Source organism: Gopherus flavomarginatus, chromosome 3, assembly GCF_025201925.1.
Source record: "Gopherus flavomarginatus isolate rGopFla2 chromosome 3, rGopFla2.mat.asm, whole genome shotgun sequence".
NCBI classification, from domain to species: Eukaryota; Metazoa; Chordata; order Testudines; family Testudinidae; genus Gopherus; species Gopherus flavomarginatus.
In genome coordinates this window covers 232,912,323-232,926,778 of record NC_066619.1, presented here as the reverse complement: position 1 = coordinate 232,926,778, position 14,456 = coordinate 232,912,323, and the positions used below count along the sequence as shown (strand labels likewise).

General features: G+C 43.0%; 1 protein-coding gene across 1 annotated transcript in view; it reads right to left on the bottom strand.

The window, feature by feature from the left end:
- The window catches only part of KDR (kinase insert domain receptor), a 43,295-nt gene that overhangs the window by 13,710 nt on the left and 15,129 nt on the right, over positions 1-14,456 (bottom strand). Inside the window, 9 exon segments of the mRNA XM_050947362.1 lie at positions 1,061-1,149; positions 2,935-3,048; positions 4,394-4,498; positions 4,890-5,025; positions 5,420-5,526; positions 8,090-8,221; positions 8,464-8,610; positions 9,619-9,963; positions 13,961-14,069. Coding sequence (XP_050803319.1) covers positions 1,061-1,149; positions 2,935-3,048; positions 4,394-4,498; positions 4,890-5,025; positions 5,420-5,526; positions 8,090-8,221; positions 8,464-8,610; positions 9,619-9,963; positions 13,961-14,069 — 1,284 coding nt within the window.

Genomic DNA, 14,456 nt, shown 5'->3' with positions numbered 1-14,456 from the left:
ATGTTCTATAAGGAGAACCTAAAGCCAAATATATTCATGTCCCCCAGAAGTGGCCCGATTCTCAAAGGCAATGAACACCAGGGCCAGCTCCAGGCCCCAGCGCGCCAAGGGCATGCTTGGGGTGGTATGCCACGGGGGCCGCTCTGCTGGTTGCCGGGAGGGCGGCAGGCGGCTCGGGAGGACCTCCCGCAGGCTTGCCTGTGGGAGGTCTACCGGAGCCGCAGGACCAGTAGACCCTCCGCAGGCAAGTCTGCGGGAGATCCACCGGAGCCGAGGGACCGACAAGCAGCAGAGCGCCCCCCGCGGCGTGGCGCTGTGCTTGGGGCGGCGAAATGGCTAGAGCCGGCCCTGATGAACACCACCACCTTCTTCTGAAAAATCAGGCCAACTGACATAGGGGCCCAAATTTAGACACTAGCCTTCATTTCTCTGGCTCCATTTCCCCATCCTTAAAGCAGGGATCTCAAAAAGGCGCAGTGAGGATTAGTTAGATCTTTGGAGAAAGCTTTGAAGATGAAAAGCGTGACATAAATTGGATGGAGAGATTGATTTACGAGGGAAGATTAAAAGCGCTGTATATGTCTAGCCTGGCTAAACAATGAACAAGGGGGACATGATAGCAGTCTACAGAAGGGTATAAACACAAGCAGGGAGTGAAGTGATTTAAGGTGGTACAAACTGGTTTGACTAAGAGTAAAGAGCTGAAATTAAAGAAAAAAATTAGGCTGATTATCAGGAAAAACTCCCTGGCAGATACAGCAGACTGTAGAATAGTCTGCCAAGAGAAACGGTAGATGCCTCCTCTTTGCACATTTAAAGCTTAGGATAAGAAACTAACTATATTGTATGGGCATGGGGATTGACTAGATGACCTGTAATGCCTTTTCTATATTGAATTTCTATGGTAAGTGCTAAAGATTATCATAATTAATATTAATACAAAGATACATCCCCAATCATTCTCAAGCTTTCCACTCAGAACGTAAAAAGAGTTTTAAAAATAAAGTTTCATCACTCCTTAGCCTCCATTTTTAATTTTGATGATGGCAGCAGACTGTACCTTGTATGGAACAAATTCACTTCTCTTGCTCCTTAAGTAAGTTGACAAGTTTCCAAACTTGCAGTATTCCACAATCACCATAAGTGGGCCTGCATTAAACAAGAGCCAATTAATTAGAAAGGCTATCTATTTCCCAGTTCAGCCCAGATAAAAATATGTATTCTTTAAAAAATCATTCCACTACCTTTCCAAATAATTGTAGAGAATATCCACAATATAGACAGTAAAAATCTGTTCAAAGAAGGAAAGTGACACCTTTTCTGATTATCATGTTGGATGGGGGGAAATAACATTTCAGGCCAAATTTTTCAAAAAGCAGAGACCTTATTTTGCATATGAAAATGTGTACAAAATTGTGTGCTTATATTTATATGTGTAAGTGGCTATGACAACACATGCAAATTGGCTCACTGTGCATGCAAATATCCATCTACACTGATATTTGCATACACAGTCATGCAATTAACCACCCAAAAGCAGAAAAGTACTTTAATGTACATATAACTGTTCACGCATCTTTGTGCATGGAGCTGAGTCTTCATGTTTTAAAATATTTAGTCCTTAAAACCCAATTTGCAAACACAGGTACGCTGATGAGCTGCCCAAATGTTGTATGTTGATGCTCAAATTGGGTTACTTGGACATTTGACATTTGGAAATGCTGATCTAAAGTCCAAGTATTGGATGTTGGCTTCTTATTATGGCATCTACACAGGGGCGGCTCCAGGCACCAGCATGCTAAGTGCGTGCCTGGGGCGGCAAGCCACGGGGGGCACTCTGCCGGTCACCAAGAGGGCAGCAGGCAGGTTGCCTTCACCGGTATGCCTGAGGAGGGTCCACTGGTCCCGCGGCTTCAGCGGACCTCCTGCAGGTGTGCCACCGAATCTGCGGGACCGGGGAATTCCCGCAGGCAAGGAACTGAAGGCAGCCTGCCTGCCGTGCTTGGGGCGGCAAAATACCTAGAGCCGCCCCTGCATCTACAATTAATAATTGGCCCCTATGTCTACCTTTATAAAGATTTATGGAATTCTTCTTCTTCTCAGTACTGTACTACAGTTATGGAACTGCATGAAGGAAATTCTTAGCCTAACTGTGTTAATATTAAACTCACAACTGAATCAACTTCTTCGGCAAGTTATTACAAAGTTACTTGTTTAAATATCTTCCAAACTAGTGAACGATGCTGGGCTTGTTAGACCAAAATTGTTGCAATTATAAGTAAGATAGATTTAATCATCCAAATTTGGATCCAGACTCATAATCACCTTCTATCCCAGAGCTGAGGAGAGTGTTACAATTTGTGGTTTTGCTTTAGTCCAATAGAGACATAGAGGCTACCTGTGGCATTTGGATATAGATTCTGATTCCAAACCTCACAAATGTGTTTGCGTTCAGAATTCTGTTTCAGGCCTATTTCTAATTATAACTATGTTTACTCCTCCTTTGGACAACTACACAGCGTTTGAGTTTTTCATGTGAGGAATATGAGTGGTCCACACCATAAAGAAAAATAATATTGTACCTGCACTTAGTGTGCCTTTTATCCAAGGATTGAAAAGGCTTTGCTAACAGTGTGCAAGCATTATTACGGATGAGGGAGCTGAACTGAGGTACAAAAGGTAAAGTGACTTCCTCGAGGTGACACAGCACATCAGTGACAGACCTGACAGTTTGAACTCCAGCCTTCCCATCCCCTAATCTAACCACTGGATCATGCTGACTCTTCTCATGAACAGCCCTGGAATAACTATATTGGAAAATCATAATCTTGCTAATGATGAAACTCAATTCTCCACTAATCTGGTAGCACGTCCAATCACTGAATAGACATTCTCTACCCAGAGAACAACAAGGACTCTCAGTCGGTCACTCACCTCCTGGTTTTGTGCAGGCACCAAGTAAATTGACAACATTTAGATGATGACCAATATGAATGAGGATCTTGAGCTCTGACATAAGTGCCCGGTGTTCACTATGTGTAGCACCCTCTGTCAAGATAAAAATTATATAACTGATCAGCATAACAGAAATGAAAGTTTTTCCCTTTGCTAACCACATCAATTAGTATTTCGGCATATCAAGTAAATGTTTTTGTAGGTTAACCTAGGCTAGGGTTCTCACGTGAGGGACAAAACACACATTCCTCCTCACTATGCTCTGGCACTGTTGAGCTGTAGAGTTACAGAGTTGGTTTTGCTTTATTTTGAAACAGTTCCCGAATGCTGCCAAAAGATAAAATGTCAGGCTGGAGAGACAATCAATGTATTACTGCATGGAATCTTCTCTGTTCAATGAAACAGTTTAAGCAGCGTCTGTTGCGTTTTCAGTTACCAGAGGTATAACCATTACCCTATGTGGTGTCTGAGTGCCAGGGACTACCACTTGTCCTGTGGCACTAGATTGGCCTATAAAAGGGAGGACGCAGGGCAGGGGGCTGCACAGCCTCTCACCCAATCAATGAGAACAGTCACTGGATAATTTATCAGCATTCTGAACATGCAGAGGAGGCAGCAGCAGCCAATATCTGAAGGGGGGTGGGGGTGAGGGTGGGCAGAAGGCAGCATTCAGCAGATTTGGTGAACACTAGGAACTTATGTAGGTGGTTGGGGTCTTCTCTTATTTTGCTTGGGGACCCATCTCATTAATGTTATGTCCTTGTACCAGGAGACTTGACAGATGGCACATAAACAATGAGCTTTATTGGCAGTACCTGTATTGTGTGACTACTCATGCAGCACTGACAAAACTCCCAAAGTCTTTTCCCATTATTCACTGGTCTCAGTGTGAAACCTCGGACAGATTCTCTGGGTGCAGAGAACCTTGTTCAATTGTTTCAGAGTCCTGGGAAGGAGGAATGATTCTAGGATCTCAGCTTTGTATTTAATTTCAAAACATCCACATCACTGACAATAATATTGAAGAGCTCTTTAAAATCAGCCAAGGAGTAAGCTAGCTTAATCTTTTCTCCCCTCCCCCCCTCCCCCCGATAACATCTAAGTCATCGTTTAGGGTTTGATAGAAAGCTCACATTGCAGGTACAGTATGTAGGTAAACACTGCAGAAATCAACACTTGTGTAGGATTACTTGTAGGAGCAAATTTAACATCTGCATCTGAGTAGCTCTATAAAGTAATGGTAAAGGAGCTCTAATGAGCAACCTCCTTACAGTTAGACATAAATTACATTATTCTCACAGCAATTGTTAACTAAACCCTTCTAGGACATCAGTACCAAAATTCTGATTGTTTAACATGCTTTGTTGGCTTCTAGATACAAGATTAGCAATACAAATACATTACGTCTTTTCAGGAGGCTTTTAGTCTTCATTTTTACCTTTCAACATTTTTACTGCAACAGTTTTGCAGGTAGCAGTTTTGTCAATTCCAAATGCATCTGCTTCTATGACTTGGCCAAATGCTCCACGCCCCAGGGGTTTACCTGGTATGAAAAGATGAACAGATTTAGACTTATTGTCAAAGCAGTGGACAAAAGGTAGGCCAATCATTAACTGAATCAACCCCCATGTTGGGAATGATGGTTTGACACACACGGGGCTGGGCCTATGTAGGTGTGAAAGTGGAGTCAGGAAACACAATAACTAGGCCAAGCTAGCTTTTCCTGCAGGGTGGGGTTAGGAGAGGCCATGATCCAGTCATCTCCTGCACTGGCCCAAAGGACTGAGCCATCACAGAGGGAACACCCACTGCATCCTATCAGAATGTGATGTATTTCCTGGGGCAATTCTGTGTGTACCAGTCAGAATTCCTCCACAGCCTCCCTGTGCGGTGTATTCTTTCCTCAGCCCTCATCCAAAATAGTGAAAGCACACCTAGCTTTAGCCGGTCTCTAGGAAACTCCCACTTGCTGGCATCATAGGGGAGACGTTCACACTGCTCGTCCATGGGAACTTCATCAGGATCCATGATGATTGACAAGTAGCCAGTCTTTAGTTCCCCTCCACTGGCCTGGAAAACAATATCAGTTCTAGTCACATAAATGGTACGTGTTGGCTGGAATGAGGCAGTCACATGTACTAACTTCTCCCTCCTCAGGGTTTTAAAATTTCACAGAAATTCAAGTCTGTAGTTTCCTCTACTACATCATTATGAATGTAAACACGGATCCTTGCACTTTTAATAATCAAAAGCAGTTCAAGCATTTTTTCCTCCAAATGCCTGGTCAATTAAAACCAAATTTCTGCGCCCTCAATTCCAGGCAGGAATGTTATGGTATTGAGAGAAAAAATGTGCCTGTTGGTTTAAGAACAATGGAAAGAAACAACACAAAAGAGCCATAGTCAGTTTTCATTTGTCATGCAAGACCAGTGCTGGTGGGATAGTAAAAGAATGGTTTCGTTACCCGTTTAACGGTCCGGAGAATGATTACAAGAAGCAACCAGAAGAACATGGCAATCACTGCAGTCCCAACCAGGATAATGAGCTCCAGGTTCATTTTCTCTTCGGCGCCTGGGGAGAAATGAATATCTTATTGATAGCTGAAAGCTTATTGGTTTAGGTCATCAGTTAAAGGACTGCATGAAGTTTCTTGTTCCGAAGGTTCATTTTAAAAGTGCCCCATGTAGCAAGCCAACTAAGGCAACGCTTGTTTCTTATAGGTGGGAATACTGGGCCAAGTTCCATACTGAATTACACACCATGAAACCCCACTCAAGACAACAAGGAATAGAATTTTGCATGAGATAGGTCAGCACAGGATTTGATCCATTGTTTTCATGTAAGCTTTCTGATTCCTACAAATTAGTGCACAATGAAATGGCATCAAGGACTAGTCAGACTCTTATGGCCAAATTTTTCCCTTAGTTACACACATGCAAGGTTGATGACAACCTTGTTTTGATGAGGCTGAATGTGCATAATTGAGGGAAGAATTTGGCACTTCGCAATTAAGAAATAAAAGGTGAAATCTTATATTTTAAAATAAATTGCTATTTTCGAAAACACAAAATCTAGATGAATGTTGAGCACCCAGAAATGAATAACTTTTTCTGATGCAAAGAAAAAAGTGATTACGCTTTGTAGGAAATAAGATGTTGCAAGAAAGATCCCCTGTATTATGAAACAACATTTATAACATTTCTTTCAACTTCTTAAACTGGGATATGAAAATATGGACTGTTTGCAGTTCTTGCAGTCCTGAGACAATATATCCATTAACTGGAATCCTTATTCCAGGTTTAAGCATGGCACCACTTGAATATTTGATAACAAGCACCAGAAGAATTCCTTTCTGTCCCACTCCCATTTCTCAAAGTGTGTTCCTGTACATTTCAGCCCTGACATCATATAGGTTCTCCCACACAATAGCACACTGGATTTTTCCATTATATGGCCCATGATGGGCTGCATCATGACTTCCTTAACATGAAACAATGTCACAAATGTGTTTCCAGTTTTCTCAGACTTGCCTGAACATACCCTGAACAATCACATTTATTAGACCAGCTGAGAGCAAGTATTTACATTAGGGTTATTTACAGATAATTTGCACCCAACAAAAATATGTTGCCCAAGAGATCAACTCCATAACCTAATGAGAACTCAAGAACAAAGGCGATAGCTTTCACTAGCTCAGAATAACAGAGTGTTGATCGCCCTGATTTACGAGACAGAGATTCCTGAAGTATTTAGTGACTATTTTCATACACATATATAGGTAACATACTAATAACGAAAGCAAGGAACACCTGATCAATGCTTTTAATTGGCAGCATTCTTACTGTTGGTGGAAGGCGAAGAGAGGTTTGGTTTTGTCGCAAAATAGTTTGACCACTTGTTAGGGTTGAATTTTCAGACCATGTAGTCAGTTTTGGCACGACGGTAATGTAACAAACACTAACTGCCAGGGTGCAGTGCTTATCACGAGGAGTAGCTTCAATCTAGGCACTAGGCCCAACAGTTAGGCCCTAATTCAGCAAAGAACTCACATGCGTACTTACCATTAAGCACATTTTAGTCCACACCTATTTGGCAAAGCATGTAAAAACATACGTAACTTTAAGCATATGGTTAAGGCCCATTGACTTCATTGCAACTTAAGTAAATGCCTAAAGGTAAGCACATGCTTAAGGGCTTTGCTGAGTCAAAGACTATGACCCAGGGTTCCAATTGGGGAGGAGAAAAACAGTGGTCCTCTCCAAAGCTTCCTCCACATGCTTGACTCATGGGTGTTTTCAGCCCTAATGGTTGCATAGATGAGTTTGAAAACATGACCCAAGTGTAACCACTGCAATGAGTCTGCAGACAAACTCTGGTAAAGGGAGGAGCAGCAGCCACTGCAGTCAGGGAGGAAGCTGCATGGCCGCATACCCACCACCAGAGTAGTGAATGCTGGATGGATGTGAAACTTGGATGTCCCTGAACACAATACATTGAAACCCCATTGGTGAGGCTTGGAGGCCTTCAAGGCTATTCTTTTTCCTTCTGGCCTTTTATCTCCACAGGACAGGTAGGGGGAGGGGATGTGGGAGGGTACCTGCAAGTGCCATCCACTCATGCCACCAAAATGGGACACCATTCACTGGAGATTGTGCATGAACTTTCCTCCTGTCCTCCCCTTTCTTAGATGCCTTGACAGCAGTGAAATAATTTAACTGTCAGCTTTGTTAAGTATCCTCATTAATACCCACTGAAGTGTGCTAGGCTCTCTGCAGACTCAGATGCAGGTATTATTGCCTTGATTTGCACTCACTCTATGTTTTCAGGTTTTTCCTCTACCACCACAATGGCCAGCTGTGATTTCATAATGAAAGCTGTGATTCTGGAGACCAAGACATCAGCCTCAAAAACCAAAACCACTGGGTTGCCAGCTTGGTGTGACCTCACCCATTTCGAGCTTGATTAGGAGCCTTATCAATAAATGAATCTGATCCACTTTGGCATAAGGAAACTTTCAGCAAAGGCACTGCTAGTACATTTTCTAAACTGTGACCAAGACATGATGCATAGGCTTCCTTTTTAGCAGTTATCATTTCAAGCACAAATAAAATAAGAGAAGCAAATTTGTACTGACCTTCTACTGCAAAAAAAGTTACTGCTTTTTTGCATCCGAGGACATTGCAGGCAAGGCAGGTGTAGAGACCTCCATCTTCTTTCCGTATCCTGCGTATGGTTAGAGTTTTGTTCCCATCTTTCACAACAATACCTGAAAAAAGGAATTGTTCTTAATTCTGCTATTTGTGTTGGCTCTGGCTGTTGTTAAGAATTCAATAGCTGCAATTATTTTAGCTATACTTTTGCATACCCAACCCTCACACAGTGTATAAAATACACAGGGCCACATTCTGCCCCCACTCCACACTTGAACTCTGCAGTGAAATCAATAGGGAGTCCTGCGTAAAACACTTGACAAGTGAAGTAAGTCATACTGAAGGAGCAGTTCCTCACCTGAGTCTTCAACAAGGGTTTCATTATTTTTAAACCATGTGATGTGTGGGGGAGGAATTCCATTTGCTGGGCATGATACTTCTATGGTTTCACCAATGTTTGCTGTTTGATTCTCCAGGCTCTCTACCAGTGTGGGGGCCACAGGCTCTGTTTGCATGAAAATAAAGTTATTGAGAGTTTCCAATTATAATCATTTTTGTGATGCCTTAGCACTCACTGCCACTTTACAAATTTGAGTCACTAATGTAGTCCCATGGCCTTACTGCAATAGCACCAATCATGGTGTTCATGGAAAGATCATATTTAATCTTCCATGATACATGAGACAAGCACAATAGCTAAGAAAACATCATAAGGAGATGTCCTTTGTCTTTTACATGAGTCTGGTTTTATGATTTAGAGACCCCCCAGGCTAATGGAGAAGAAGGAACTTGCCAGGAATTGCCTCCCCGCATGTCTCCATCTCCAACCCCACTGCAAGAAGGGTGATATTAATAGTGCTTGAGGTGCTGATTCAGGAAAGCATCTGTATTCAGAACTGCCCATAAGCATGTGCTAAAGTACTTTCCTGAATCAGGGCTTAAGTTGCCAAGCCAGGATTGCAAGACCTCTATGCAAGATCACTTGTGTTTGCATCCAAAGCCAGCCACCGGCATTGTCTGTGCTGAAATGCTGCGCTGCTTTTATAACAATTTAAAAGCACGACCAGTTTCAAACTCAAAGGTTCAGTCAAACCTTAAGTCGCAAGTATAACGAGATCATAGATGTGGAGCTATCAATTTGTGCCACTGTTTGTGCCTATCAATAAAGAGACTTCATTTGCCTGCACAGCACAATGCCCTGCTTTTCCACACCAGGCCTATTAACCCATCCAGTGCTCTTCCATAATAACGGAATACTAAGTGTGCCTGGCCAATTCATCAGCACAGCAGATACATTCTGCCTGGACTTGACCTCATGCACTTGACACATTAAAGGCAGTCTCATTATTAGCAACTGCTTAAATCCCTTCTACAAGTGAGCACACCTTTAAATTGGTAACATGTTAGGTCCTACAGCACTTGAGGATTCCTGCGACTGCAGGATCTTTGTTTCTGGCTATACACAGTCTGTGCATATAACCATCTACTTTGGTATATGTAAGTAGGTTCATACCTTGAACAGTGAGGTGCTTGACAAGACAGTGTTGCGTTTTAGTCTTTTTGTCCTGGGCTATGCAAACATAATCCCCTCGATCTCGAAGAGAAATGTTATGGAGGATAAGTTCTAAGGTAACATTTTCACCATTGCTATTGGAAATTGTGGCATTCAGCTTCAGAAGATCATTCGGGTTCTTGCACACAGGCATTGGCAATCCCCCAAGGGGTCTCTGTGTGGTGCGAGGACTCAGTTTATACCAGGTCAGGTTTTCAAAGGTGAATTTGTCCGCAGTACACTGCAAGGACATGTTATCCTTTTCAGTGGGCTGGTTTCTAGGTTGAAGGTTAATTTCAAGACCCCCTGCAAATTAAAAATAGCTCATTAAATAGTGCATTTGTTATATTAATACATTTCTTTCCTTTTATATTGATTAGAAAAAGCCATTTTGAAAATCAGCATTCACAGACTTATTGGGTTTGACTCTCCAGTGCTTTGCACCTTGTTTTACACTCACTTTGCCCAGGCATAAATGACTTCATAAGGCACTGGAGAATCAGGCCCATCATTCACGTTAACAACAACAACAACAACAAAATCACACACAAGCAAAGCCCAACGAAGGTCTATGTAATTAAAAGAATCGTCCTATGCAAAGTTGCACTGTCCTCAGCATTAACTGCCAATTTTTGTGACTGGATTAAAAATATCATTTAGACCCAGGTTTTCAAAAATGAATGCCTAAAGCTAAGTTCCTAAATCCATATTTAGGCACATAAATATATGATCTGATTTTCCAGGGTCCTGAGAAGCTAGAAGCTCTCACTGAAGTCACCCAGTTTTGAAAATCTGGATCTTAGATTTTATAGAACCATACACCTGGAAGGGACCTTGAGAGGTCATCTAGTCCAGTCCCCTGCACTCAAGGTAGTACTTAATATTGTTTAGACCATTCCTGACAGGTGTTTGTTCAACCTGCTCTTAAAAATCCCCAATGATGGAGATTCCACAACCTTCCTAGGCAGTTTATTCCAGTGCTTAACCACTCTGACAGTTAGGAGGTTTTTCCTAATGTCCAACCTAAACCTACCTTGCTGCAATTTAAGCCCATTGCTTCTTGTTCTATCCTCACAGGTTAAGAAGAACATTTTTTCTCTCTCCTCTTTGTAACAGCCTTTTATGTACTTGAAAACCGTTATCATGTCTCCTCTCAGTCTTCTCTTCTCCAGACTAAAATTACCCAATTTTTTCAATCTTCTCTCACAGGTCATGTTTTATAGACCTTTAATCATTTGTGTTGCTCTTCTCTGGACTCTCTCCAATTTGTCCACATCTTTCTTGAAATGTGTGCCCAGAACTGGACACAATACACCAGTTGAGGCCTAATCAGCATGGAGTAGAGCAGAAGAATTACTTCTCCTGTCTTGCTTACAATACTCCTGCTAATACATCCCAGAATGATGTCTGCTTTTTTTGCAACGCTGTTACACTGTTGGCTCATATTTAGCTTGTGATCCACTATGACCCCCAGATACCTTTCCGCAGCACTCCGTCCTAGGCAGTCATTTTTCATTTTGTATGTGTGCAACTGATTGTATGGATTCTGTTAATTTCATAACACTATTTAATTTTTCTCGTTTGTAGGTCTTCATAGCTGTAAATGCCTAACCAACATTGCAACCAAAGATCCTGATCTGGATCTCACTTTATACCAGTTTTCACACTACTGTAATTCCATTGACTTTAATGGAACTGCTCATATACTTACAGTTATTTGCAGTGTTGTTGTAGCCATGCTGGTCCCAGGATATGAGAGAGGGTATGTCTACACTACAGGATTATTCCGATTTTACATAAACCGGTTTTGTAAAACAGATTGTATAAAGTCGAGTGCACGGGGCCACACTAAGCGCATTAATTCGGTGGTGTGCGTCCATGGTCCGAGGCTAGCGTCAATTTCTGGAGCGTTGCACTGTGGGTAGCTATCCCGTAGCTATCCCATAGTTCCCGTAGTTTCCCCCGCCCATTGGAATTCTGGGTTGAGACCCCAGCGCATGATGGTGCAAAAACAGTGTCGCGGGTGATTCTGGGTAAATGTCGTCATTCATTCCTTCCTCCGTGAAAGCAACGGCAGACAATCATTTCGCGCCCTTTTTCCCTGGATTGCCCTGAGAGACACCATAGCACGGCAATCATGGAGCCCATTCAGCTTTTTTTTACTGTCACCGTATGTCTACTGGATGTTGCTAACAGACACAGTACTGCAGCGCTACACAGCAGCATTCATTTGCCTTTGCAAGATAGCAGAGACGGTTATCAGTTGTCCTGTACCGTCTGCCATGCCATTGTAAATTGGAGATGAGATGACGGTTATCAGTCATTCTGTATTGTCTGCTGCTGTCATGAGTGCCCCTGGCTGAGGTCGGCCGGGGGCGCAAAGACAAAAATGGGAATGACTCCCCAGGTCATTCTCTCCTTTATGTTGTATCTAAAAATAGAGTCAGTCCTGCCTAGAATATGGGGCAAGTGTACTAGAGAACCAGTGTACCAGAGAACCAGAGAGCACAGCCGGTCCGTGTCAGATCCCGCAGAAATGATGAGCTACATGCCATTCTAGGGGGTGCCCCTGCAACAACCCCACTCGTTGCTTCCCTGCTCCCCCAACCATCCTGGGCTACCGTTGCAGTGTCCCCCCATTTGTGTGATGAAGTAATAAAGAATGCAGGAATAAGAAACACTGACTTGTTAGTGAGATAAAATGAGGGGGAGGCAGCCTCCAGCTGCTATAATAGTCCAGGCAGGACATTAAACGGTGGGGGGGAGAGGAGCCCAGCATCCCACTGCTATAATAGTCCAGGCAGTACAGAATCTTTTCTTTACACATGAAAGGGAAGGGGCTGATGGATCTCAGCTCCCAGTTGCTATGATGAAGATGGTTACCAGCCATTCTGTACCATCTACTGGGAAAGACTGGGAGTCATTCCTATTTTTACCCAGATTCCCCCGGCCGACCTCACCTGAGGCCAGCCAGGAGCACTCACGGGATGATGACAAGGACGGCTATCAGTCCTTTTGTACTGTACCATCTGCCACCAGGGAGGGGAAGGGAGAGGATACTGCTGTTCACTGCCGCTGCATCGCGTCTACCAGCAGCATGCAGTAGACATAGGGTGACATTGGAAAAAGTCAAGAAACAATTTTTCCCTTTTCTTTCACGGGTGTGTGTGTGTGTGTGTGTGTGTGTGTGTGTGTGTGTGTGTGTGTGTGTGTGTGTGTGTGTGTGTGTGTGTGTGTGTGTGTAAATAAACGAGCTATACCATGAACCACCCCGGACAATGCATTTGACCCTACAGGCATTGGGAGCTCAGCCAAGAATGCAAATACTTTTCGGAGACTGCTGGGGACTGTGGGATAGCTGGAGTCCTCAGTACCCCCTCCCTCCCTCCATGAGTGTCCATTTGATTCTTTAGCTTTCTGTTACGCTTGTCATGCAGCACTGTGCTGTGGACTCTGTATCATAGCCTGGAGATTTTTTTCAAATGCTTTGGCATTTCGTCTTCTGTAACGGAGCGCTGATAGAACAGATTTGTCTCCCCATACAGCAGTCAGATCCAGTATCTCCCGCACGGTCCATGCTGGAGCTCTTTTTGGATTTGGGACTGCACTGCCACCCGCGCTGATCGGAGCTCCACACTGGGCAAACAGGAAATGAAATTCAAAAGTTCGCGGGGCTTTTTTCTGTCTACCTGGCCACTGCATCCAAGTTCAGATTGCTTTCCAGAGCGGTCACAATGGTGCACTGTGGGATACGACGGAGGCCAATACCGTCGATTTGCGGCCACACTAACCCTAATCTGATATGGTAATTCCGATTTCAGCACTACTCCTCTCATCGGGGAGGACTACAGAAACTGGTTTAAAGAGCCCTTTATATCAATATAAAGGGCCTCGTTGTGTGGACGGGTGCAGCGTTAAATCGGTTTAATGCTGCTAAAATCAGTTTAAACACGTAGTGTAGACGAGGCCAGAGATAAGTTATATGAGGTAATATATTTTATGGGATCAACTTCTGTTGGTGAAAGAGACACGCTTTTGAGCTCTGTGTAAGCACAAAAGCTTGTCTCTCTCTCACCAAGAGAAGTTGAGCCACCAAAAGATATTACCTCACCCACCTTGTCATGCTTAAAGTTAGAAATTTGTTTCAATGCTGAATAAGGACCGTATTTAGTAGGCATAACAGAGATGGGTCATCATGAGGAGTTTGAGTCAGACAAATGATGTGTTGAAGCTGGTAACACTAGAGAAGCAGAGGGAATGAGATTAATTTACCACAGCTATGCAATCAACAAGTTATACTTACTGGTAACATGAAAGGAGATAACCCTCTCACCCACTCCAGCTTTGTTAGTAGCCACGCATCTGTACAAAGCTGACACGTTTGCTGCTTGAATCACAAGGGTGCTGACAGTCTACAAGAGAACAAACCAAGCAATTTCATACCACATTAGTGCCAAGGGGCTTAAATGAGTCAAACCATAAAAGAGATGAGTGCCTTGCCACTGTAAATTCCTGCACAATACAAATCAAGGGTGTTTCTGGTACCCAGGTCATACTGGAGGTTGATGTGATATTAAAGTTTTTCCTAATGTCCAACCTAAACCTCCCTTGCTGCAATTTAAGCCCATTGCTTCTTGTCCTGTCCTCAGTGGTTAAGAAGACATTTTTTTCTCTCTCCCTCCTTTTAACAGCCAACTATATGTAGATTTCTATATATGTATTTTTAAACTGTGTTATACTAAAATTAGCAGTAGGTTCCCACATTTTTTTCTGCTAATTAAACTCCAGGACTTTCTCTA